We start from the raw sequence: 27,937 nt of genomic DNA, 5'->3' as shown, positions 1-27,937 counted from the left end.
TCCCTATAAGTGGGAACTCCCTGAAATTGTCAGTCACTGTTTTCTAGTTCATAAGAGGTGTAATGCTTTCAAATTTTCATGGCCTGAGCAACTGTAAAGTGAAATAAAAATGGAGATTGGGGTCAGATGTGGTTTCATGATGTCTGCTCCAGCAACAATTGGTCTGATGGAAAATCTGCATGTGAAGTCCAAAATTAAACCTGACCTCCAAAACTAAATAAACCCTAATCCTAACCCTAACATCATTCCAAACCAAAAATTCTAAATTACAATCCTTACTATAACCCTATGCCCTCTGACATATTAGGACCAATCATATGTCGCAGGAGAAAATGTTGAGTCACCCTGTACGGGATTGTAATATGGATCATTTGAGAGTGTGTGGCTGCAATAAATTGATACATACCACTCCCTGCCACATAAGAAGGCCATCGGTTGAATCTGTTGCCATGCTGAAGCTAATTGTTTCGGTTATAGAACTGCTCCTGCAAAAGAAAGAAGGAAAAAACTTGTTTAACCCTTTAAAGTGCAAGATGGAATTTATATGTATTATTTGGTGCCAAATGACAGTAGCAGAATAAACTGGTCAATTTCAGCTATTATAATGTCCTGGTAACTTCTTCACTTCAAAACACATTTTCCATTTTTTATGTCAGACATTAGAAACAAAGAAATGCAACAGTTTGTGACAAAATCTAAAAAGAAAAATTCGGAATATTATTCCCTTTATGGCCATATAAATATTTTCTCTTATGTCCTTAAGGCTTATTACTTGGTCTTTGGATTATTTCAACTGCAACCAACACAGGAGCAACACTGTCATTCTTGTCTTTTTCTCTGTTTGTGTATTGTGTGTGTGTTGTTTGAGGTGTACATAGTAAGTGTATGTATGGGGGGGAACAAGCAATTTTGAATGCAGTAACTTCTCCCCTTGACTGATGCCATGAATTAATAAGACATACCCTCTTCCTCGTGGTATAACCGTCTTTGGGAGCTTGATGTAACTAGAGTATCCAAGAGCAACGCTGTAGCTAAACCGTTCAACTGCAAGGGATTAGAAAGATATAAGATTATGAACATATATTAGCAAGAAAATGAGAGAGGGGGGAGGGGAGGGGGTATGAGATTGAGAGAAGGGGAGGGTGGAAGTATGAGAGTTGGGAGAATATACAAGAGAAAGAGTATATTATGCAAAATATAACAGAGGAAGAAAGATAAAAAAGAAAACGAAAACTTCAACGAAGAGGGGAAAAATATGTATATATGAATACAAACAAGTTCACATAAAGCAAAAGTTTATTAAATGCTGCAAATGAATAAAGATGCCAGCAAATTTCAATGTTCATTATACAAATACCATTATACATAAACCTTAACAAAAATGTTGCTAAAAACAGAAATATGTCACCATACAAATTACCATTAGTCATGTGCATCATGCAAAATGATCACATATAGTGGTACGGTGATATTGAAGTTGATACAGGCAGAAAGAAATTGTGCAACACTCACCATTTTCACACATGTTTCCCGAGAAGCCCAGTGAGCAGAGACAGATGTAACCCCCATCGACCGGCTCACAGCGACCTCCGTTCTGGCACGGCTGGTCAACACTGCAGGACCCGACCTCGGATTCACAATGAATACCTGAAATTATCAGAAAGAAAACAAAAGAAATGTTGGTCATCAGTTCAAGCATCAGAGGAATGTAGAGTCACCCTGCCATGATATTCGAACAGCACCGATCATATGCAAAACTGGGAATCGTCAGTATTCAGAACACGGCATCTGTGTAAATGTTACATTTTTTTCTCAATGGGCAGCTGGCATCATATGCAATGCACACATATGTCCAACAGCGTCCTTGTGTATCCCGGAAACATATACCACTAAATAAGAGATGCTACCAGCAGTCTCTGTACCCAAGAACTATTCCCCAATGGAATAAACTTCCTGATACTGTAATACCATGGTCACATTTGCTCTACGGCGGCCGTACGGCGAGTCGAAAACAGCCATTTCAACATTTTTTTTGTACCAACTATATAGGTGGTTTGAAATAAAGTTAATAAAACGGCTGTTGTCGACTTGCCGTACGGCCGCCGTAGATCAAATGTGACCAAGGTATTAGGGAGGCTACACCGATCCCCAAATTCAGAGAACTTCTTAAAAAGATCCAAATAAATCAAGTACACATCCAACTTATACCAAAATGGCTGAGAAGGACACCGAGAAGGCTCCTAAGAAGAAACCAGCGACCCATCCGCCTGCTGCTGAGATGGTTATGACAGCAATTACCGAACTGAAGGAGAAGAATGGATCTTCGCTGCAGGCAATCAAGAAGTACATCGAGCAGAACTTCGATGTCCAGATGGACTGTTGCCATTGATGTATGGGATAGCCACACCAGGTGTTTACCAACCATCCAGATCCAGCATTAATAAACAAGATTTCAGTATCCTTACCTGTAAACCCAGAAGCACATGTACATGTATATTCCAGGTTATCAGGAGTAGGGGTGCAGGTTGCTCCGTTCTGACACTCTCCCTTCTGGCAGAGTAGATTCTCGCCACAGTCTTCAATGTGTTGACTAGCGCTGGCCCCTTCTACCAGATCCAACGGCTCCCCATCAATCTCAACCTAACAAGAGCAATCAAGTTATCAGAGGAGGATTAGTCAATATATACGAATATCACACTGAATTGAAATGATGAACCAGTAATTGTTTCATCTACTAAAGCTTATGTAATTGAAAAAAATGTAAATTATTCACAGGGTATGGTATAACATGCAGAGCAATGATAATTCTTATTGAGCACTCTGTATGGTGGATGTGAATGCTCTAACAGTTGCCTCCTCTCCCTTCTTGGTCCTTCTCCTCTTCCCCCTCTTCTTCTCCTTCTTTCCTCCCTCCTTCCTTCCTTCCTTCCTTCCCTTCTTCTTTTATCTTTATTGTTATTATTACTATTGTTATCATTATTTGTTACTGTTGTTGTTCATGTTATCATCATGAACAATATGGCCTCCAGCAACATTCCCCTAATAGAAGTACATCTAGGCTTACCTCTGTAATGCATCCATCAAATCCTTTAGTGACACCAAGCCTCAGTGGTATCTCTTCATATTTGTTAATGCCACCGAGGTAGAGAGGAAGTCGGAGGTTCAAGCCTCGGCTGCTGCCCGGCGATCGTCCCTTGACAGCCTCCTCATTGTCCACCTGCAGGGAGCCATCTTGGAGGTTGCGTTCAGCGACGATGGTGTACCATTGGTCTGCTTCCATCGTCTTAGTGCTTTCGATGATTGCTGGACCTGTTGGAGGGAGAGGTTCAAGAATCAATGAGCAAGGTCAACGTACTTTATGATGAACAAGCAAGTCAAGTAGAAAGTGATACAGGTCATTGCACTCTTATTCTCTATGATGGCATGAATGCACGAACAGTGTTCATTATTCTACTTTAGAATTGTGCACCACCACCATTAACGCCATTGCCATCACCAACATCTACACCATCATTATCATCATCATCACAATCATCACCATCACCATCATAATCATCACCATCATCATCACCATCATCACCATCATTATCACCAAGACCATCATTACTAAGACCATCATCATTATCACCATCATCATCACAATTATCATCATCACCATCACTATCATCATCACCATCGTCACCATCATCGTCATCATCACCATCATCGTCATCATCATCATCACCATCACTACCACCACACCATCATCATCACCATCACCACCATCAACATCATAACCATTCATCTCATGAAATGAAATTCCAAGTAACCTACCACTTCCGCTATCATACTGGAATACTAGCTTTTGATCTTTCAAGAAGAGTGAGATGTAGTCCCCTTTCCCCCTCTGTCCCTGTCCATTGAAGAGAAGCAGACTATCCTCGATAGACCTGGCCTTGAACATCATAGCGATCTGGATCTGACGATGGTTGGACGTCAGTCCGGGGTACGAGAGGAACGAGTCTCCGAGGAATGATGGGTCCTCAACTGGGATACCTTTGAATTGAAATTAATCAGGTATTGTGTTAGAATACATAGTATCTCAATCATGTAATTTAATCATTTCTTTTTGGGGTTCATTTTTTTCTCATTATCTCCCAATTTTTTTCAATACACATATTTGGTTATTGTAAATGTTCTTATACACATATTTGGTTAGTGTAAATGTTCTTTCTTTATATTTGATTTCCTTAATAAACTATGATAATGATTTTCTACATATTTCAAAAATTACAGGCCTCCAAAAGTCTATAAGAACAAAACTACAAAATAATTGTGTTTTGAAATATTAAGAAGCACCATTTATTCATTCACTTTCTTTATTTCATTCTTTCTTTATCTAATTATCTTTTTTTATTTCTTTGTTTATTTTATTCATTTTATTTGATTTAGCTATCTTTCTTTATAGGGGGGATGAAGGTTAAGCTTCTTTTCTCAACTAAAATTCCAACATATAATCTTTTAAACTTCTAATAATCAATGACGATATAAAAGCCACGACAGTGTATTTTGGGGCATTTTATTTCACAGAGGACTGTGGTAATTTCATGGAACTTTGCAAGTTCTTTTTTCTTCTTCATAACAATAAAGGATATTTTATTTAGATATAAAACTGCAGGAAAGTAATGTCAATTTGATTCTTGTTTGATTAAGTCTACACTGCATGTATCACTTCTCCTTTTAAAAACAAGATGCATGGATGCAAGATAATGCTGATGCCAATCTTCAAAATTTTAATATAACCATAACCCAAGTCAGACTCTTTCTAAAAAGTATAACAAATATTTCAAGATTCTAAATATGAAGAAAATGGATCGAAACTGTATCTCAAATTTCTTCCTTTGATCACAGGATGATGATGCACAGCATTTGTACAGTGCCATATACTTGTCAAAGACATTCAAAGATGCATTTTTGGAGGAGCCAGCCAATCTGGGAAATCACATAAATTTTCTTTTTCTGGGTAGTTGTGCTCTTATCTTAATATCAGTGCTCTTATCTTAATATCAGTGCTCTTATTTCTGGCATTTTAATTGAAAGATGAACATGAGAAGTACTTAGCATCTCATCTTTAGGAAGTACAGGAATGCATCTCAGCAATGAGATTATTATTCAAATCTGAACTGGGATACAGTTAAAAGCCTGGTCACACCGCCCATAGCGTTGTTGGAGCGGTAGGGAGAGAGGGTCGAATTTCGTTCACAAAAATGGGGAAAAAATCGAAAACAAAATAAAAACAATCAAAATCGAAAATGGTGAACGGTAGCGAGCGGTGATGATTTTTCTCTCCGCTCCACGACCGCTCCAACAATGCTCGGTGGTGTGACCAGGCCTTAATATGATTAAAATGAAAAATAACAACTACTGATACACCATTTAAAACCAGCCAGTGAAGGTTTGTGAGAAAAAAAAATCCAGAATGAAACCCATCAGTGTGAATGACCCCATGTGACCGATCAAAGAATAACAATGTAAATTGTATTGCGGATAGTTTTCATATTTTCCAAATGAAGGCTCATTCAGACACAGGATAGTAAACATAAATGTTATACATAACAAATGTATAAATTAATATATATCTTGAGTTTTTACTTATCAGCATCTCAAATTGACAAGTTGTAGTAGTTTGGTCTTGCTTTCTTGAGCAACGATAGCTGTTTATGTGGAAATATGGGCATTGCATAACTAGCAAAATTAAAACCACCATAAAAAATGTCAAAATAGTAAATTATATTGCTGATGAATTCAAAATAAAATTATGAGAATGAATTTGAACTCCAAATTCGAATAAGATTAATTGTAATGTGTTAGAAAATATTTTTTTACATTAAACATGAATACCATATTGTGGCAGTTATCCTTTGAGAGTCATATACAGCCCTATGTATGTTTCAGCCTTCATATGCAAAAGAAAATAATCAGAAATCATTTCAACAAATTTGGAAAAAAAAAGGATGGTTGTCCACATTGTTTGAAAATGAAAAGCAGTAAATGTAAGTCAAGGAAAGAGAAGATTCTGATTTTGATATTGGAAACAAAGAAAAACAAAATATTAGAGCTGCGTTGCTATGGCAGGCAGGCGGGCATGCACTCTGCGTGATAACATGTAGCTGGCTGTCTGCTGTTTGGGGAAAATTATGAAGTACAAGTATGTCAAGAAACGAATAGGATGGGATGCTTTCAACTAAAACATTCAAAAGGAAACTTGATAAAGAATATGAAACTAACACAACAGAAAAGAATTGTAAATGATCCTATACAAACAAAAGTTGTCATGGTTACATGTTTGAACAAAATGACAAACATTTCTTCCAATTAAGATCCATGAGAATAAAGGCTGGGAGTTGGAATAGGTTTCCCTACCCCCCTTTGTTCCTTTATATTAATAAAGAATTATCATTAGAATGCTTTATTTTTTTTGTAGATAGGATTGATTATATATCCGTTATTTTCATGTTTGTTACGTAAACCATGTCTTGTATAATACTCTTCTATTTAAACTTCATGTAAAAAAAATATAACGGAAAAACAAAATTATATCTATGTGGATAAAATTTTCAAAGTCATGGAACAATCTTGGTAGTTAAGAATAAAATGGTAACAAATTAATAAATCATACAATAAATTTATCACAGAAATAGTTTTAACAGCACAAAGTTTAGATGCTACAAAAAGCACATATGGATATATTTTTACATACACAAATAATATACAAACAAATATATAGATTAAGGACCATCAATACTAACGACTTCAAATTATGATAAATTTACACAACGTTCTTAGTTATAAATACATTGTATTATTTACTTTAGGGAATCTATTTTTTTACTTTTTCGTTAGAACAGCCATTAATTCAATTTTTCATTACAAACAAGCATATAAATTTGGGAATTTATAAGCATTTTGAAACAGGGAGGAATTATCAGAAATTAAATACATTTTGCCATATTTATTGCTATTCATGCTGATTTAGTGCAATATTAGAGTTACAAATAATAATTTTGCATTGTTTGTAATAGTTAAAGAAGTAATTAATTTCCATCACAAGTATATTCCTCTTCCTTGGAGTATTGTGGCCCAGTGGATTAGTCTTCTGACTTAGAAACAGAGGGTCGTGCGTTCGAATCCCAGCCATGGCGCAATTTCCTTCAGCAAGAAATTTATCCACATTGTGCTGCACTCAACCCAGGTGAGGTACATGGGTACACGGTAGGAAGAAATTCCTTGAATGCTAGAGCGCATAGGCAGCCCAGTTAAAGCCGGGGTAATTATAATAGCAGGGCCCGCTCGGAGAACAGTTTTCAGAACTGAAGTGGATTCTCTGGGTAAATATACCTATATTATTATTATTATTATTCCTTATGACCTTTTCTCCTTGGCTTGCATTTATTGATGGTTTATTTCCATGTAAATGTTAATACAGTGAATGTTCAATTCAAAAATAAAACTGTATGTAATACTAAATAATATCTTAGTACAACTTAATGAATAAACAAGAAAAGACCACACTTTGTTTTCAAACAACACTGCAAAGAAGACAAATGAAAGCAAAATTAAAGAATAAACATACAACAAAAATGAATATTAATTCCCAAGTTAATACATTAGAAAATCATTTTTTAATGACATGCAAACAAAAATAAAATGAAAGGTAAACATCCTAACAATACCTAAATTACACTTCCACATATTTGACTATATATGAGCAATGGTAACAAAAACAACAACAAAAATAAAAAGGATAACAGTAACATATATAAACATACACATTAAAAAAATAAAGTAATAACATGTAATAACACAACATTGTCAAACAAATAGCCCATTTCATAATTCATCATTATGTATAAAATACAAAGTGTATCATAAATATGTCATTTGCTCAGTTTAAGGGTTTTAAAGTTATTTTCAACGAGGGAATGTTATGTATTAATTCAAGTTAAGTTACTGCTCGGGAAGATTAAGCCTTATAAGGACAAATTAGGGGTAAAATTAGTTAACAGGTACTTATATATGTGAAACTTCTTTTCAGTCACAATACAAATTCACACATTAATGGCAATAAAATACAACAAACAAGGTCGACAAACTTCAAGAATATAAAATCAACAAATAAGCTATCATCAATGTATGTTTCCTTTTTAAACATTGGTGAAAATTTAAAGAATGCAGATGTGTGTAAATGTGATAAATGTTTTACCAGTAAAATCAATCAAAATAAAGGTCAAATTGAAAATACTATGGAACCGTGAACCAAATGAGTTGAGAGTTATTAAAACCATGGACCTGCTATAGGTTAGGAATTCTATTAATACATGAATGACTTGGATTTATGAGGTGTAAAATATCCGAGACAAGAATAAGAAGAATGTTGCTTCAATAAAAATAATTAATAATGATAAAGAAAATAAAATGATGTAACAAAGTATGAAGGCTGAGCAAAAGAGTGGTTTCTTTAAGAGGTAGGAATATATATGTGCTTTGTAAGTGGATTTTCAACTTAAAGATGCTTTCATCTACAAAATTTGAGGTGCGTTTCTATATTTTGAATCCAAAGATATGGGGTTTTTTTAATGACTAAAGAATCCTAAAAAAATAAATCATTTTTATGTGAGAATATGTGTAGAGAAATTTTGGAAAATGGGTGATGATTATAGAAGTACTGAGCAATTGGTTGAAACCACTGATCTCTAAAGCATGGATAGCATATCAGCCTATCCATCCCAGGTGAGGTGCATACAACACCGCCATCTTGCTACTCCCATTTCATGAATTGTCAGATATAAAGAAATGAAAACTTGCAGAACACCACTTCAGTGACCCACGACCTTTCGCGATAGGCAGAGGCGTAACAATATGGCGGTGGAGGGCTTCATGTGCACAGAGCTGAGAGCCATCCATGCTTTTTAATGGAGATCAGTGATTAACACACAAATGGGTAAAGCCATTTTCAGTAAAGGAAAGAGCAACGTAACAAAGTTATTGGCACACAGTGCAGGATACAAAACGCATCAGTTTGCAGCAAAGGAAAAAAAATACAAAATTCTGCCAAGAAGAGGTGCAAATAAAATCATATAAGTTTTATTTGTTTTGATTTCATCAGAAAGAGAAGTTAAGCAATACCATGATCAGCGTAGAGCTCGTCGTTGAAGTTGGACGCCGAATCGATACTGTCGCTCACTGGTTGGTGAAAGGTAAACATGAATATTCAATGACATTACATAAATATCAGAAGAAATAAATATTCAATGACATTAACATAAATATCAGAAGTAATGATACACTGTGCTAACTATATGTAACATTCTACATCTATCTGATAACTAAATTGTAGACTAAAGATTGATGAAAGAAGATCAATGATCCATTAACATTTAATACAACCCGATGATTGATTATATGTAGATCATGCACAGATGAATTACAGTTAACAATCTATAAACACTACTGAACATGACTTTCAATGTGACGTTAGTCATAGATGTGTTGATATCTCACTCATAAACAGTCATGCCATATTCCCTTTTTTTAGGATCCTGTTGGATTGAACACTTTAATGGACTCTTGAATTTTCATTGGTTGTTGAAGATTGTTACCATAGTTACCACTGGTTGGCCAAAGACATTATTGTGACAAAATTTCATTTAAAGGAAAAACTACAGGGGCCCGTTGCAGAAAGAGTTTCGTTTAAACGCATGCCAAAAAATCAATCGCAAGTCCCAAATGCACGCTGTTGATTCGTTGAAAATCAAGTTGCGCATGATTTGATTGCAACTCTTTCTGCAATGGGCCCCATGACTATCAAGTGAAAACCCATTCCTTCTATAATGTTGATTCCATTCATCATGAAATTTAAGTATGTGGCAACCTGGAATCTGCAACACAAAGGTTAATGATTAATCGCATATTTTAACGAACAATTCTGACTGGTTCCTGGTCAGTCCACTGAGCAAAATGTGCATGAAATGGTGACCTTGATAGGCAATTTTTTTTAGCGATAACCTTCGTGTTACAGTGCCAATGACTCTGTAACCGAAGTCTTAGCAATTGATCGTGGGGCTAATTGATTGCATTGGTTACTGTATAAATTTCATCATAAAATCAGCTACACATTTAATCACTAAGCTTCATGTTACAGGGCACGGAATCTGAAAAGGCGTACACACGCAGAATCAGGTCCATGTTACCATATTCCAATCTGTAAAACAATCAATCGCAGAATGAACGCCTAACTTCTAGTCATTCTTTTGCATACCAAAAGTATTTACTGCTTGTTGTGAATAATCTCTGCAGAATAGACATAAAATGATTCATCATAATTTTTTCATGAATCATGTATTTAAAACCTTTTAACAAGGCATACTATCATTACTATATTTTTTATTTCTGCTGCTGCTACTACTACTTCTACTACTACTACTACTACTACTACTATTGCTACTGAAAATAATGTTGCTCCTGTTACTACTAGGTATACTACATGTAGTATCATCTACTTGTACTACAAATGAGAAATAATCATGCAGTTCTCGAGTTCATTCTAAGACTACTCTAATTTTCTAAACTTAAACGGAACAGACCACTTGAAGAATCCTTACCTATTTCACACCTAGTTCCTGTTCTACCAACTGGGCAGAAACAGATATAGCCTGAAAGACCAGACTTTTCTTGGCAGGTGCCTTCTCCGCAGATACCTATAAATAAAGAACAAAGAAACCAATTATCAAGACAAACGTTAAGCAGTGGTCCTTGCTTTTAATAATAATAATAATAATAATAAAGGTATATTTACCCAGGGAAGCCACTTCAGTTCTGAAAAGTGTTCTCCCAGCGGGTTCTGCTGTTATTATTACCCTGGCTTTAGCTGGGCTGCCTAGGCACTCAAGCATTCAAGGAATTTCTTCCTACCGGGTACCCATTGCAGCACAATGTGGATAGATTTCTTGCTGAAGGAAATTACGCTATGGCTGGGATTCGAACCCACAACCCTCTGTTTCAAAGTCAGAAGACTAATCCACTGGGCCACAATGCTCCACATTTGATACATTCATAATTGGAACAGGCTTCCTCCATCAGTATTTGAATTACCATCTACTAAACAGATGTAATTCCCATAGGTTTGCACAGGGACCACCAACCGATAACCTGTTGACGTCTGAATTATGTAATTCCCATAGGCTTTACATAGGGTCCGCAGTGTTCCAGGATGTAACAGGTACACTACCTACCTGGAGAACATCTGTAGTTGGCCACATCCCCGCAGTTTGTGCCAGTAAAGCCGTAGGGGCATTGGCAGCGGTATCCCTCTTCCGTCCTAGCCTCCTGGCACAGTCCTCCATTGAGACAGGGGTTGACTTCACATGTGGGGCACTGCTCAACGCCAACTCTCGTACGGGCGCTATCGAGCACAAGCTCTCTGTTGCCAATGATCAGCCGACTTACACAACCTAATAAAAAAAGAAGCATGGAGATGTTTTAACCAACAATGTAATGGAAACATGTAGGACATTGTTCAATGCCATTTCTTGCATGGGTGCTTTAAGCACGAGCTTTCTGTTGTCGACGATCTGCCAACTTACACGACCTGACAAAAAGAGAAGCATGTATTTGAAAGATGTCTTTTCAGCCTAGAAACTTGATTATGAAACACATTAAGTTGAAAATATGGTTGCAACTAAACAGAGCTTTGTACCTCGCAAATGTAGAAATGTTCAACACTGCAATTCAAAAATGCTGAAGACAAACTCAAAATTAGATGGAGCAAAATGACAAAATTTCAGTTTATCAGATAAAATCAAACATGCAGTAAATTCACATAATTTAGTTTTCCAGATCAAATCAGAAGGAAAGTTTACAAAATTAGTTTATTATACAGACCTCCTAAGTCATGTAACTGGAAATATGGGTAATTTTTTCTCAAAAAAAGTAATTTCCATAGGATTGCACAGTACAATTTACAAGATAATAGGAAATACCATAATGAAACACGAGCTTTCAATGGTCAAAATTTCACATTCTTTCCTCCAACTTAAGAATAGTTGAGAGGTCAGTATAATATAGAATGCAAGGTTCTTCTCACCAATAAAGCCCGTTGTGAAACCTGCTGTGCTCGGGATCTCGTCAAAGTTTGGAACACCACCGAGATACAAGTCCTGGACCAGGTCCAGGCCTTGGAAGTTCCCTGCAGCTCTGCCCTCTACCTCAGGCAAATCATCAACCTAGTAATCAATGTTATGTATCAAATCATCAACCTAGTAATCAATGTTATGTATCAAATCATCAACCTAGTAATCAATGTTATGTATCAAATCATCAACCTAGTAATCAATGTTATGTATCAAATCATCAACCTAGTAATCAATGTTATGCATCAAATCATCAACCTAGTAATCAATGTTATGTATCAAATCATCAACCTAGTAATCAATGTTATGTATCAAATCATCAACCTAGTAATCAATGTTATGTATCAAATCATCAACCTAGTAATCGATGTTATGTATCAAATCATCAACCTAGTAATCGATGTTATGTATCAAATCATCAACCTAGTAATCGATGTTATGCATCAAATCATCAACCTAGTAATCGATGTTATGTATCAAATCATCAACCTAGTAATCGATGTTATGCATAAAATCATCAACCTAGTAATCGATGTTATGTATCAAATCATCAACCTAGTAATCAATGTTATGTATCAAATCATCAACCTAGTAATCAATGTTATGTATCAAATCATCAACCTAGTAATCAATGTTATGTATCAAATCATCAACCTAGTAATCAATGTTATGTATCAAATCATCAACGTAGTAATCAATGTTATGTATCAAATCATCAACCTAGTAATCAATGTTATGCATCAAATCATCAACCTAGTAATCGATGTTATGCATCAAATCATCAACCTAGTAATCGATGTTATGCATCAAATCATCAACCTAGTAATCGATGTTATGCATCAAATCATCAACCTAGTAATCAATGTTATGCATCAAATCATCAACCTAGTAATCGATGTTATGCATCAAATCATCAACCTAGTAATCGATGTTATGCATCAAATCATCAACCTAGTAATCAATGTTATGCATCAAATCATCAACCTAGTAATCAATGTTATGCATCAAATCATCAACCTAGTAATCAATGTTATGTATCAAATCATCAACCTAGTAATCAATGTTATGTATCAAATCATCAACCTAGTGATCAATGTTATGTATCAAATCATCAACCTAGTGATCAATGTTATGTATCAAATCATCAACCTAGTGATCAATGTTATGTATCAAATCATCAACCTAGTAATCAATGTTATGCATCAAATCATCAACCTAGTAATCAATGTTATGCATCAAATCATCAACCTAGTAATCAATGTTATGCATCAAATCATCAACCTAGTAATCAATGTTATGCATCAAATCATCAACCTAGTAATAAATGTTATGTATCAAATCATCAACCTAGTAATCAATGTTATGTATCAAATCATCAACCTAGTAATCAATGTTATGTATCAAATCATCAACCTAGTAATCAATGTTATGTATCAAATCATCAACCTAGTAATCAATGTTATGTATCAAATCATCAACCTAGTAATCAATGTTATGTATCAAATCATCAACCTAGTAATCAATGTTATGTATCAAATCATCAACCTAGTAATCAATGTTATGTATCAAATCATTAACCTAGTAATCAATGTTATGTATCAAATCATCAACCTAGTAATCAATGTTATGTATCAAATCATCAACCTAGTAATCAATGTTATGTATCAAATCATCAACCTAGTAATCAATGTTATGTATCAAATCATCAACCTAGTAATCAATGTTATGTATCAAATCATTAACCTAGTAATCAATGTTATGTATCAAATCATCAACCTAGTAATCAATGTTATGTATCAAATCATCAACCTAGTAATCAATGTTATGTATCAAATCATCAACCTAGTAATCAATGTTATGTATCAAATCATCAACCTAGTAATCAATGTTATGTATCAAATCATCAACCTAGTAATCAATGTTATGCATCAAATCATCAACCTAGTAATCAATGTTATGCATCAAATCATCAACCTAGTAATCAATGTTATGTAAAAAAAATCAAATCGAATTTAATATGTCTTCATAAATAACTATTTATTATACTCAGCTATTATGTTCCTTTGTTCTTATCAAGGCTATAATGTATATTAAGATTGATCCTGATTTTTTTTTTGCAGAACGATTCATTGACTTTCAGAAAATATCAAAATATACCCCCCTCCCCTCACCACACATTCTCCTGGCTTTTTACATTAACACTTCCATTATGACTTATTGGTTGCCTATTACATTGATATGAAATGGGTAAATCAATGTTATGTATCGAATCAAATTCAATATGCTTACATAAATGACAATTACGCATACTTGAATATTTAGTGCCCTTGTTCCTATCTAGCCTAAATGTAACTTAAGACTGATCCTGAATTTCTTTTCTTTTTCAGACACTGTTTCACTGACTTTCAGAAAATATCACATGGTATATCGATATCCTCCCCCCCCCACTCATCCACATCCTTCTGGCTTTTTACATGAACACAATGGAAGATTCCATATAATTTTTTTTGTTAGTCTGACCCACATTTCTTAAATTGTACCCCACTTCACAAACGCCGTAATCCATAATTTGACAGCACTTTTCATATCAACTAGAAAATCATTTCAGGAAATCCAACATGTAGGAAGTGGATTATACATACTCTTTGCAATTCCCCACTGGTAAAATCCCTGTTTAAACTGATACTAAGAAAGAGAAACTGAAAATGGCTTATACCTGCAAGTATCCACGGGTCATATTCCTTCTGATATTGACCGTGTGCCATTGACCCAACTCCAGAGGGCGATCACTCCTAATGAGAGTGGTTCCCGCTCCAAGCTCATAACGGAACTCTGCGTACCCTCGGTGGAGCCCGAAGGAGAAGAAGTCCCCTGTCCCATCGATGCTCTGACCGTTGTACAAAATAAGACCTATAACAAGAAAGATGATGAGGAAGGTGGACGTGGTGATGATAGCAATTCACTGCAAAACTGAAAATAATTGGTACTTGGTACTACCAGGACCTGTTGTAATAGGAACAAACCCAGCTGTATTTATAAAGGCCGCACTGCCATTCATCCCCGTGATGCAGCCTCCTGTTGGGTCTCTTATGCTGTAAATCAAGAGGCAGTTTTTACTTGCACGGTGCACACTCACTTTCAATGTATATAAGTAAAATTTCAAATTTCACCATGGCACCTCGCACTGATACACAGAATGTTTTCATCCCAGGATAGCTTTGAAGCTGCTGAAAGGGATTACTCTTTAAGGTTCAAGGTTTCAAGTTACTGAATTGTCAACCTAGCATTCCGTAATAGTGTGATCTAAGTTTACGTAGTGTCAAAGATATACTTCAACAAAACAACAAATAAGTTTCAGTGTCTGGTTCTCATCCAGGGAAAAATAAAACAAACAAATTCTTAAAAGATGTGCAACCAAGAGAATGAAATGGCCGGCCCATTAATATAATGTGAGAAAAGCACAGGTGAAAACCAATTTTACTTCAAAATCACCTATGAAATGAAAACATTTACATGTAATTTGAAAAAAAATGACATATGAAAATACAGTCAGCTAAGCAAATTATCATCTCGTTCCAAGTTAAAAACAGAGTACAGCACCTTAGATGTGTTTCATAAAGTATCTTATTGGTCATTTTCACTGACTAACTTGCGCTCAGCCAATCAGATTCAAGGATTTCAGTAGCTTATAACAGTCATCACTGACAAATCTCTTCATGAAATGCTCCCGAGAACTCAAGCATCTACTCTCACTCATGATAAAGATTCCTACCTTCTGGGCTTTCAGGCTTGATTGACAGTTCAACCTCAAATTCTCTGTAGGCGTTGGTGAGTCGAGGATAACCAATGTATGATTGTGGCATCTGCACGAAGTATGGGATCAACTCTGAAAGTAAAGTCAAAGGAGTCACAAAGTTAAAGTTAGATCATCCTTTGTGATAGACATGGCTTGATTCAAAAAAATCATTATCATGATTTATTTTTTGAAGGATTTTTTTCATCTGTCTTCAGATGTAAATCACATAATCTAAATGCACGAACGAAGGCAATCCATTTGATGAATAAGATTAAAGGGACCCAAATGATACCCATGTAATGTAGCCATATCTGTATGTGGTATAAAGGGTTGCCACAGTAATGACATGCATTACCTACATTAAATAAACATACTATATATTTTGATTGCGATAAAAAAAATTATAAAGCTCAGCAGTAGTGGGATCTTTCCTAAGAACAAAATGACATGATATTCCACTGACATGTTATGGAAAAAAAATCTACTTGGGATCCAGTTTACACACATTTGTTGCTATGTTGAGAAGGTAGTAGCCATGTATTCCACTACCATGTTATGAAAGAATTTTATACTTGGAATCATCAAATTCATATAACATCTGTTGCTAGGTTGGGAAATACTAAGTCAAACATTTCACAAGACACTGATTGTCATCTTTCTCACAGGTATTCACGGTCATACCTCCAACTACAAGCCTTGCCCGGTATTCGGTCGTCCCTCCTTGGTTGGTAGCAATACAGACATAGGTTCCCTCGTCGGCCTCTTGGACGTTGGTGATCGTCAGGAGGCCATTGTCGATCTGGTAGTTATCGGGGAGTTCCCCTTCTTCTTTGTGCCATGTGATCTCAGGAGTGGGGAATCCCCCAGCCAGACAGCTGAACTCCAGGGTAGAACCAACCGGGGCGGTGCGCGTCGCCGGGACGACGGTCAGTTGCGGCGCAGCTGTGTTAGGATCAGAAGGAAGGGGAGTTTAGATAAAGATTACCATTGCTATTGATTCAATCATTCTCTGGTTAAGGAGGGCTGGGTTGGATGGAGTGGGAAAAAAATGGTGGTAAATACCGATAAATACCACCTCAAAATTTTATGAAAATAGGAAATAATAATACAAATACAATACCAACTTGGAGGGGAACTACCTAAATTTCCTGAGAATGTCAAGTGAATATGGTTCCAAAGTAACTAATTATTTTAAAACATCAAAACAAATGCTAAATAATATAAAACAAATTAATAATCGTATGACTGATATCAGTCATAAATCTGTGGCTAATCAGGTACAATATAGTTCCTTATACCGTTTTTTATAACTTAATTGTATATTTTTTGTTACAATGCAGCAAACCCTTACAATGAAGAGAAAGCAAGGTTCTGAGTCCCATAAGACATAAGTTTGAAATCCATTACTGAATGACAATGGCCAATGGAGATCACTGCTGCTTTTAACATGACTGCGAATTAATCAATTACAACACGGTTCTTTTCCTTTCAAATTTGCAATCAATTGCACATTTCAACACAATGGTGGCACGATTAATGCCACACTAGAACTTGATCCACCCGATTATTCACACCTCACCTTGTACATAGAGGAAGACCTGTGACGTCCTGGATCCGACGATGTTGGTGGCCGTACATCGGTAGAAACCAGCATCGGACAAGGACACCTGCGGGATGGTCAGTCTTGGGCCCTGTACGACCACTGTTATGGGCAGCTCACTGTCCACTTTAGTCCAAGTGACCGTTGGTGTCGGGTCACCCTTGGCCAGACACTCAAAGGTTGTGGATTCACCAATGCGGATGTAGTGGACGGTTGTGTTGACAGTAATCTGGACAGTTGGTGCGGCTGCAAAAGGAAAAAGTCAATAGATAGGGATATCTGGTTATGTAGATAAGAATGAAAATATATTCAAATATATTCACTTAGTATGTATTAATTTATGCTTTTTCATTTCATAAGCTCTTTTTGGATGTCCGACACACATTTTTTGCCATCTTTACTTCATTTTATGAACTGCTCAAGCAAATACAAATGATAATACTATATTCTTTCATATGAATTAGGAAACAGAGACAAATCACTGCAGAAGGCACCACATACAAAGGGCCAGGCATAGATTCTTAATGGAATTCTCCATTTCTATCAACCAGTAATGGGTTAATTGTATACCGTTCACACACATATTCAGGGCCTAATACAATGTTTCTAAGTGTTGCATACTATTACCCCGGTCTTAGCACGGCTATCCTGACCAGGCACTCAAGCATTCTATTCCTACAAGGTATCCGTTTGCTACACCTGGAGAGTGGCAAAGGTAAATACAACCCTAGCCAAAGGAGTGCTATGGCAGGATTTGAACCCTGAACCTTGTGATTCATATTCCGGAGACTTATCCACTGAGCCACAGCACCCTAAATTACGAATTATTATTGCTCTTGCAATACAATATTTTCAATTAAACAATCTGAAACAGTACATGAACATGCAGATTCTTCAATATTTTTACAGTTGAATCTATTCTAAACTCACCGTGTAAGAAGAGCCTAACGTATGCCTTTGAGGAGCCAGCCTGGTTGACAGCTGTACATACATATCGACCTTCATCACCATCTTGAAGAGATATCAAACTGTTGACAGGGATTAGTGGTATAATTTAAAATGACATCTTTAGAATAAGGTCAGAATGATTAAGAAATATTTAACTGTTAAAATATAATGATTTATAACCTTGAACATCACTAACTGCAATATCATAATTACTATAAATACACTAGTAACATCTTTATGAGCAGTAACACCACAAATATTGAAATTTTCATCACCATCATCACCACAATCACCATCATTATAGTTATCATCACCATCATCATCATCATCATCATCATCATCACCACCACCACCACCACCATCATCATCATCATCACTGTCATCATTATCATCATCATCATCACCATTACAACAATCATCCTCATCATCATCATCATCATCATCATCACCATCATCATCACCATCATCATCATCATTACCACCATCATCCCTATCATCATCATCATAACCATCATCATTCTCACCATCACTACCAATAACACCACCACCAAATCCCATCCTTACCTAAGAACACCATTAGTGATGCGGTGTTGGGCTGGCAGTACCCCATTCTCCTTCTCCCAAATGATCTGAGGAGGGGGGCTGCCAGTAGCTTGACAAGAGAATTCAACGGACCCTCCTATGGCCCTCGTCTCACGGGTCGGTAGAACTGTGACAGTTGGTATAACTTGAGGAGAAAGAAATTATTGTCAAAGCAAAAAAACTGAAGTTATGAAGAACAGAAACTGGAAAAATAATCATCAATGACTCCCCAACAAAGTTGTGAGGAAAAACACTAAATGAAGATCCTCTGTTCAGAGTGAGTAAATTGTTATGGAGACAGCATCATTGTAAATGGGTATGACCTCATTTATAATATCAGGACAATGAATATAATGAAACCTTAATAGATTTTTAAATTAACATCAAATTGGTAATACTAAGGACTTTCTTTAAATACTTCATTTTTCTATCAATGCGTCTGAAATAATAAAAAATTGATAACGAATATGTCTTTAGATTATAATAAGGAGACAGTGATTTCATTATTTCCATTGCATTGCCAATATGCATTTAAGAGATTCTCCGTTCAGTCTTTTTTCTTCTTGATATTCTGATGCAATGAAAAAGATTGCAGATTTTTCCTCAAATCTTTCTTATTCAATGCTTTTGATAGAATTTTGAGGGCCTTGCCTGAGAGTTAATGAACAATAGAATTTGACGACTTGGTCAAAAAGTTTAATAGCAAGTTTTGCTTCCACAGCGCACAACAGATTCAAGAACATAGCAAATATATTGTCAAATTCCCTTCATGACAAAGCACGACCAAGAAGTCTTTGTCGAAAATTGGTGAATCAAAACAGTAGTTCTGTCCTAGACTATGGACGAACAACATATTTGCAAGTTTTCGTCAGCTCCGAAAATTAGAAAATCAATTCAATTCAACTTTATTCAATTCCAATATCAAAAACATTTAACAACACATTGGGTGAAAAAAATGCAATTCCAGATAAGACAAAGTAATTCAATGGTATGTACATGCATAATAGAAAAAAAAGTATTGAAATTAGGTTGAGCTGTAAAAGACCATAGAGGTCTTGTCAAGACAGTTCCCTTAATAACATAAGATTTGATCAATTGATAGAGGCGGAGAACAAATATCAGTGAATATTCAGTAAATAAGAAATGAATCGCGTCTTGCACCAAGACAAACCCAGAACAAACATACATGAAAAGAGTAGGAGAGAATGAAAAGCAGAGGGGGGGAGGGATTGAGAGTTAAAAGAAGAAAAAAAAATTATTTAAATTCAACGAGTCACGTTTGATCAAATATAGCTTGAGATTGTGCTTAAATCTGTTTAAAATAAAATTGAGGTTAGACATGTAGAGAGTGAATTCCAGACATCATTGCTGTCCTAGTTCATCAATATTCGACAAAGACCTCCCAGATGTTCACTGCCATTTGACAGGCATTTTCAGCATGATCACTGTGTCCTTGAATTTGTTCTGTGTCTCAGTTGTGAAAACTCCCTCATGACATGATTCCATCACTTACCTTGTACCCTGACGGTCAGGTAGGAATCCCTTGATCCAGCCGAGTTGGTGCAGACACACCGGTACTGGCCTGCATCGGCAGCCGTGGCCGGGGAGATGGTGAGGATGCCGCCAGATTGAGAGGCAGTGGGAGGAAGAGACCCACCGTACTGTGAAAAAACAAGGAATAATTTAGAGACATGGGAGGTGAAAGCTAATAGCACCATGTCAAGTCCTTAACTGCTACACCTATATAATCCGGCCAGGCTCTAGCCCATACTGCAACATTCTGAGTAGTAAAGTCGGTAAAAACAAGAATAATTCAGAGATATGGGAGGTTGAGCAAAGATGGTGAGAAAGATGACAATTTTTTTGTCACTGGCATCACCTCATTATTATTATCTTAATCATCATCATCATCATCACCATCATCATCATCATATTCATTATCAGCATATTCATTATCATCATCATCATAATCATCATCATCATCACTATCATCATTATATTCACCATAATCATCATCATCATTATCATCACCATTACCATCATCATCATCATCATCACCATCATCATCATCATCATCATATTCATTATTCATCATATCTATCACTATCTTTATCATCATCATCATATTCATCATCATCATCATCAACTTCATTATCATCATCATCATCTTCATCTTCATCATCATCATCATGAATATTTTCTGAATGGGGACTTCTGATTACCCCAAATTACATTTTCATATAAAAAAGAATGCTCTATATTTATGCAACTTCTGCTCATATTCATTCGTGAAAATTTTTTCACTCATTTTTCAATGTAAGTATTTACCTTGGACCATTCACATGTGATAGGTTGGGTGCCTTCAGCAATGCATGACATGTATATAGTCTCTCCTGCAGTAACTGTCTGTGAGGCTGGACTGATGATCAGATTAGGGGGGACTGTAGACAAACAAGAAGTTATTTGATTAAATTACTGTGGAAAACACTTTTTTATCAATAACAATTGAAACAATTCCTAACATTTCTTGCCATTGTGGCCATCTTGCAATCAATAATAGTAATAACAATAATAAAAACAAGAATTATTTACTGAATTAATGATTTATTTTGTTTCATTAAAGCAGGGGTTACATCCTCAAAATCACAAAAAAGGTCTTAAAAGGTCAAGAAAAACTCATGGCACCATGATTCCATTATGAGACATCAATAGTCGAACCATTTAACACTCCAGATATCACTTTGCACAACATACTAGTTTGAATTTGTGCTGAATTTTTCACAAATTTGTTGCACCAAGGGAGGGGGTCTTTCAAATAGACATTGAGTGTGACTTCGAGTCATACTCAGTGCCGACAAACACAGTATTTATTGAGCAATCTCATTGACAATTACCCAGTAGCACATCCTTTGAACATGAATTTGCCAATGCGGTGATGCATTTTATTAGAATACAACTATAAATTCAAGTCACAACCTTTAATCACTCATAAATCTTTGTGAAACAACACCATGTCTGATTGAGTGTTTAAAAGCCAACGTACACCTTATGACCGATCCACGATCCGATTTTGGATTAAACGCGTTTTGCTCATTTTCTGAAAATGTGAATGAAAGGTTCAAAATAACTGGAAAGAATACTGATATAACAATTTTGATTAATTGCAAGCTTTTTTTTGTAGTAAAGGCCAAATTATATTTCAAATTGTAACTAATGGTACGATTGTTTTGACGTCACTATCACTACATAATAAATTCGCTTTTACTTAAATAAGGATAATTGCATAGTCATAGATTTGAATTATGTCCTTGTACGATCAGATCATTTAGAACATAACACAGCAAGATATTGCATGTTTCAATATCAACATCAAATTCTACTACGTTTTATTCCAAAATCAGGTAGCAGAGAAATCGGAAGGTGTGCCTTAAACAATAAACATATCTTACCTAACACATAGAGGGTAACCAGATCCTGCGTATACCCATACTCATTGCCCACTATGCAGTAGTACTGTCCACCATAATGAGCCCGTGTTTGTTGTATGGTCAAGAGACCGTTGCTAATGGACACGGTCGACGGCATCCTCTGACCGACTCGTCTCCAGGTAATCGTGTAACCTGCTGGGGTCCCCGGTGAGGTGCAGCTGAAGACGGCCGTTTCTCCCTCGATGACTTCCACTTCTCTTGGAGATACGTCAATGGATGGTGGCTGTGGCAGGTTGCCGTCGGTTACTGAATAGATGAGAGATTAATGTGCATGATAATATACATTTCATCCAACATTTCAATAGTTATCTAATCTGATAATATGAATATATATACTACCAATTGTTGGTATAGTCTAATTGCAATAAAAATTAGATACATGTATCTTTATTATCTTTTGGACTCACTGTTATTATCATCACCGTTTAACAATTTAACAGCAAAATTGAAGCCATCATGACATAATGCATCATTTAATTTGACACCACCCCCCCTCCCCTCCTCCCCCTTTTTCTCCCTATCCAATCTGACATAGCACTTTCCTCTCACAAGCAATTCCTTTTCCACGAATCCTGCACCATTTTCCGCCCTGCACATGTAGCTGCCAGCATCATTCATTGATACACTCTGAATATAGTGCATAGCATTCCCCACCACCCCTTAATCTCTATCTAATCCCGAATTAATCTGACATAGCAATTACCTCTCACAAGCAATTCCTGTTCCACATATCCTGCACCATTTTCTGCCCTGCACATGTAGCTGCCAGCATCATTCATTGATACACTCTGGATATAATGCATTGCACTAGACTCCTCTTCCATGTTAAAAGCAGCAGCAATCGGTTGATACACCTTCAATACAGAATTATATAATCAATAATTAAGGCATACAAAATTATCATATGTAATAAATATACATCTGCATATATAATGAAATAATAACATTTTACTTTATATAGAATTTGATACATCAGAATGATGTCTCTACATGCTTTGCATATATATTACCTCAGTCATCAAATCCAAGGGCTTGATTTGCATTAAGTATAAACAGCGACAGAATTGCTTTCAACTAATCACGTACTAAGTACACAGTCAAATGAAAACCTTTAAAAATAATTCCTTAAAATTATAAATCCAATGGACTCGTCTATTTGCATAGATCGACGTTTTATAAATTGAGCCTTATATGATAGGCCGACATATCATTCGATTTCAGGTTTGTTCAGTGCTCACAGTATGAATTGAGTGCGTATTCCCTATTTCATAAAACAAATAATGCATATTACTAGGTCAGGTATTTACAATCATCAACTGAAAGGATAGAACAATCCTCCATGTGTGCATGAACTGACAAAATCTCAATACAGTTGGGCAAGTTTTCCCAATGGCCCATTAAATACATTGATTAACACAAGGCAAAAGCGATTTTTTGCTTTTGTGTGTCTCGCCCACGTATGAAAATAACCAGAAATATCGTGATTCGCGAGGGCATGCAACAGAATTGTATCGAAACTTCATTGTAATATGACTGGGATGGAATAACACTTGCCTTAAGAGCCTTGCACGTAAATTTTAATGTTGACCTGAAAATGACCTTATCATGTGACCTCCGATTGCAGCATAACATGCAGGTCCCCCAGTCCATCTACCATCCAAGTTTGGTTGAAAAGCAACTTACGGTTGTGGAGTTATGTGTCATTAGATTTGTGATGGACGGACGACATTTGGATCCCTAAGTCTCGCCTTCACCTCTGGTGGGCGAGACAAAAACTATTCATCATCTTCCATACTGAAACAGTCAGTCCATGCATGATTATAGACTGATCTAATTCTAATATCAGGTGGTTGATGCCCTTGGTAATATACTTAGTGTGTAATATACCTGTTGATTATTCATGACCATCCACTGGACAGTAGGAAGAGGTTCTCCTGTTGCCACACACTCCAAGACGGCTGTCTCACCAACCCGGAATTCAGCAGGACTCCTTGGTGTAATCGTCAGTTGAGGTAGACCTAGGATAGTAATTTTTACAAATATGTCACAGTTACATAAACAAGAGTTATTGAGAGATTTTTTTCATGAGAACTATTTTGATTATCTCTTGATTATAGAATGTCCCCTTTCCTTTGGCCTTCATTTTTCAATCATCTGCTCATGCATGCATACTCACATTTTCAATACACATGAAGAGGAACCATTAAAAGATAATCAGGACAATCGATATATTGAGGTCTGGGGTGCATTTTTACAGTCCAAACATTTTCATTTTCACATACCAACTGAATGATTTCTTTAGATAAATGGCGCTACACAAATGCTGTTTACTATCATCATAATTTATCATTATCATCACAGTCCGAATTTAGAGAATGGAACATATTTTTCAATTTTCTAACAACTGATAGCCCAAATAGAGAGAGCTGACATACTTTCAATTTCACAGGGCAATAGACCTTATGCATGTGATGTCATAATCTCACAGCGCCCTCCCTCAGAGGATATAGGAATACATGTAAACAGAGTTGTCAAAGTTGCACAAGCGGCAGATAAGCAATGCATGCAAGGCAATGGCATCAGCCTCTAAGATGGCAGAGCAATGACGACGATGCATAAGGTCTATTGATAGTACAAACTCAGAGAATTCAATTATATTCTGATTCCATGAAATGAAGAGATCAGTAGAACACATCTGGTCCAGCACCAAACACAACGTCCATTCTTTTATATATTTTTGACAAATCATGATAACAATAATTACTAACATAATATTCACCAAGGGTAGCCACTTCAGTTACGAAAACTGTTGAGCTTAACATGATTATTATGCTACCCTGATCGCGCATTCAACTATTCAAAGAATTTCTTCCTGCGAGGTACCCAGCTACTCCACCTGGGTGGAGAGTGGCAACTGCAGATTAACGCCTTGCCAAAGGACAAATCATCTATCCAGATTCTTAGAATGAGGAATATAACATTTGAATCATCAATGACCTCACCTAGATAGATATGGGGATCAACGCCTTGCCAAAGGACAAATCATCTATCCAGATTCTTAGAATGAGGAATATAACATTTAAATAATCAATGATTTCACACCTAGATAGATGATAGGAGATTAACGCCGTGACAAAGGACAAATCATCAGAATTCTTAAAATGAGAACAATCATCAATGACCTTACCTTGTACCCTGATAGTGGCTGTAGCTGTAACAGATCCAGCGGTGTTTGTTCCTGTACAGATATAAGCTCCTTGATTCTCGGCTGTTACCCCTATGATGCTCAGTACGCCCATCTCATCCTAACAAAAACATACAAATCATGACAGTTGGCATGGCAACAGTTTGGAAAAGCGATATACAATGGCATAAATATAACAAATGGGTGATGCAAAAAGCTGTTCATAAGTTATGGATGACTTCACACATGGGGAATGTTTTGGGGAGCTAGAAATGAGCTACTTATGAAAATTTGGGGTCTAATCAGAATATATCTTGATGATTTGGGATATATCATTTACCATAAGACGAGATCACCAGTTGTAAAGTCAAACAGTTTTGTGAAACCGGCCCCAGGGTCGATGTATAGTCTGGATATATACTAAAAGAAAATAAGGCGGCGCACATGATACCAAAATCTAACTTGTTTAAAAGTGTCTTGTGCTCCATTAAAAGTTATCCTCTTTTTTTCTCATGCATACTCTTTGATCATTGCCCCACACTTTTACACCAGAGTAATTCTAGTTTGAGTCTCAACTTGTATAAATCATATTTTTGAGAGTGATACATGCTAAAGTTTTGAAAAAATTGTTGTGATCAACACTTGCACTGGTACATATCTGATATTAATGTAATATAAAAGCCTGCTCATTTTTCAATTTAATGATATCTAAATTATTGTCTCCTTCATTTGGCATTAAAGCATACCATTCTCAGAATTCAGAATGGAGTCAGAATTTCAGAATTTATCCAAGAAATGCCTATTCTAGTATTTCAAACTCAGCATAATAATAACATATGACTGTCAGCTTGAGGGGAGATACTGAAAGATAGCAAATATACGTTACTCTTGAGGTTTGTAATGCTTACATTTGTATTATCTTCCAGGGGAGCTCCGTTAGCTCTGGACCATGAAACATTGGGCGTTGGGATACCAGAAATGATTCGACACTGGATCTGGATGTTGTCCCCATCGGTTGCTATGTAGGTGGTGCGTGGTAGGATCTCAATCACAGGAGCCTCCCTCCCTACCAATCAAAATAATAACAATAACAACAATTATAACAACAACAATAATAATAATAATAATGATAATAATTACAATAATACTAATAACAATAATAACAATAATAATATCAATAACAATATTAAAAACAACAATAATAATAATAATTAATAATAATAATTAATTCTTATGAGGCACTTTTTTAAAGTGACAAAGCACTGAACAATATGACAAAAAAATTAAAATAAAACTCCATGAAATGAAACACTACTTACAATATATCGAAACAAATGAGACTTTAGCATTAAAAAAATAATATTTTTATGATCACCAGTCGATCTGTAAGTCGCTCTTACCTTGCAAACAACTTTATGAAACTGGTTCCAGATATGGCAGACATACCATATTGTACAATAACATGAGTACTTGGTACACAATATCACAGGTTGAGAAACAGTAAGTAGAAGTTACAAACTGATTTGAGTTTCAGAAAAAAAAAATTGACTTACTCTCTATTTCCACGTATGCAGTTGCTGTGTAGGAACCAGCAATGTTTGTAGCGGTACAGCTGTACATGTCTCGATCATCTATATCAGCATTAATGAAGCGGAGAACTCCATTCAAAGCCTAGAAGAAAGAAGTATTCATGATTATATCCCCTCTATGAATATTCATGAACATTCATGAATCAATTCTATGAATATTCAGGAACATTCAATAATTGGTCAGTTGGTGCTCACATGATTGAAAAAAATATCCCTATAGTTTCCATGGCAAGCTCAATATAACATTGAGCATGTGCAATAATTCTGCACAGCACAAAAAAGATATCACTAAACGTCACTATATACCAGGCGATTCTTTTGAAGGTATTAGTGGGTATTAACACCCTCAGTTGGGCCGGCAATATAAACAAAATAGAACTTGCCAGTCCAACCCCATATGAATGATACACCATTATACTTTCTGAAAGCCTGGCATATCTGAATAATGATATTGACTATATGTTGATTGTTAACTCAATAATATATGTACAAACTAAATTTGTGTTTTCTTTATAAACATAAATATGCTTGTAAAATCTAACATGTTAAGTGTAATATTGGGAAAGAAGTGTGCTATTTGAAA

At 36.0% G+C, this 27,937-nt stretch overlaps 1 protein-coding gene across 1 annotated transcript in view; it reads right to left on the bottom strand.

The window, feature by feature from the left end:
• The window catches only part of LOC121427289 (basement membrane-specific heparan sulfate proteoglycan core protein-like), an 83,901-nt gene that overhangs the window by 4,220 nt on the left and 51,744 nt on the right, over window positions 1-27,937 (bottom strand). The window contains exons 46-69 of the mRNA XM_041623627.1: window positions 27,319-27,436; window positions 26,674-26,831; window positions 25,769-25,886; window positions 24,469-24,599; window positions 23,285-23,435; window positions 22,543-22,827; window positions 21,422-21,534; window positions 20,607-20,754; window positions 19,076-19,238; window positions 18,494-18,591; window positions 17,543-17,809; window positions 16,645-16,905; window positions 15,940-16,053; window positions 14,884-15,077; window positions 12,122-12,260; window positions 11,271-11,489; window positions 10,641-10,736; window positions 9,166-9,222; window positions 3,814-4,035; window positions 3,065-3,309; window positions 2,466-2,640; window positions 1,513-1,647; window positions 963-1,044; window positions 407-485 (exon numbers count right to left, since the gene is read on the bottom strand). Of these exons, the coding sequence (XP_041479561.1) occupies window positions 407-485; window positions 963-1,044; window positions 1,513-1,647; window positions 2,466-2,640; window positions 3,065-3,309; window positions 3,814-4,035; window positions 9,166-9,222; window positions 10,641-10,736; window positions 11,271-11,489; window positions 12,122-12,260; window positions 14,884-15,077; window positions 15,940-16,053; window positions 16,645-16,905; window positions 17,543-17,809; window positions 18,494-18,591; window positions 19,076-19,238; window positions 20,607-20,754; window positions 21,422-21,534; window positions 22,543-22,827; window positions 23,285-23,435; window positions 24,469-24,599; window positions 25,769-25,886; window positions 26,674-26,831; window positions 27,319-27,436 (3,768 nt within the window). The remainder of the gene's footprint in view (window positions 1-406; window positions 486-962; window positions 1,045-1,512; window positions 1,648-2,465; window positions 2,641-3,064; window positions 3,310-3,813; window positions 4,036-9,165; window positions 9,223-10,640; window positions 10,737-11,270; window positions 11,490-12,121; window positions 12,261-14,883; window positions 15,078-15,939; window positions 16,054-16,644; window positions 16,906-17,542; window positions 17,810-18,493; window positions 18,592-19,075; window positions 19,239-20,606; window positions 20,755-21,421; window positions 21,535-22,542; window positions 22,828-23,284; window positions 23,436-24,468; window positions 24,600-25,768; window positions 25,887-26,673; window positions 26,832-27,318; window positions 27,437-27,937) is intronic.

The sequence above is a fragment of the Lytechinus variegatus genome, chromosome 14 (genome assembly GCF_018143015.1).
Source record: "Lytechinus variegatus isolate NC3 chromosome 14, Lvar_3.0, whole genome shotgun sequence".
NCBI lineage: Eukaryota > Metazoa > Echinodermata > Echinoidea > Temnopleuroida > Toxopneustidae > Lytechinus > Lytechinus variegatus.
Note: the sequence above shows the minus strand (reverse complement) of the source record. Positions and strands in the feature narration are given on the sequence as shown.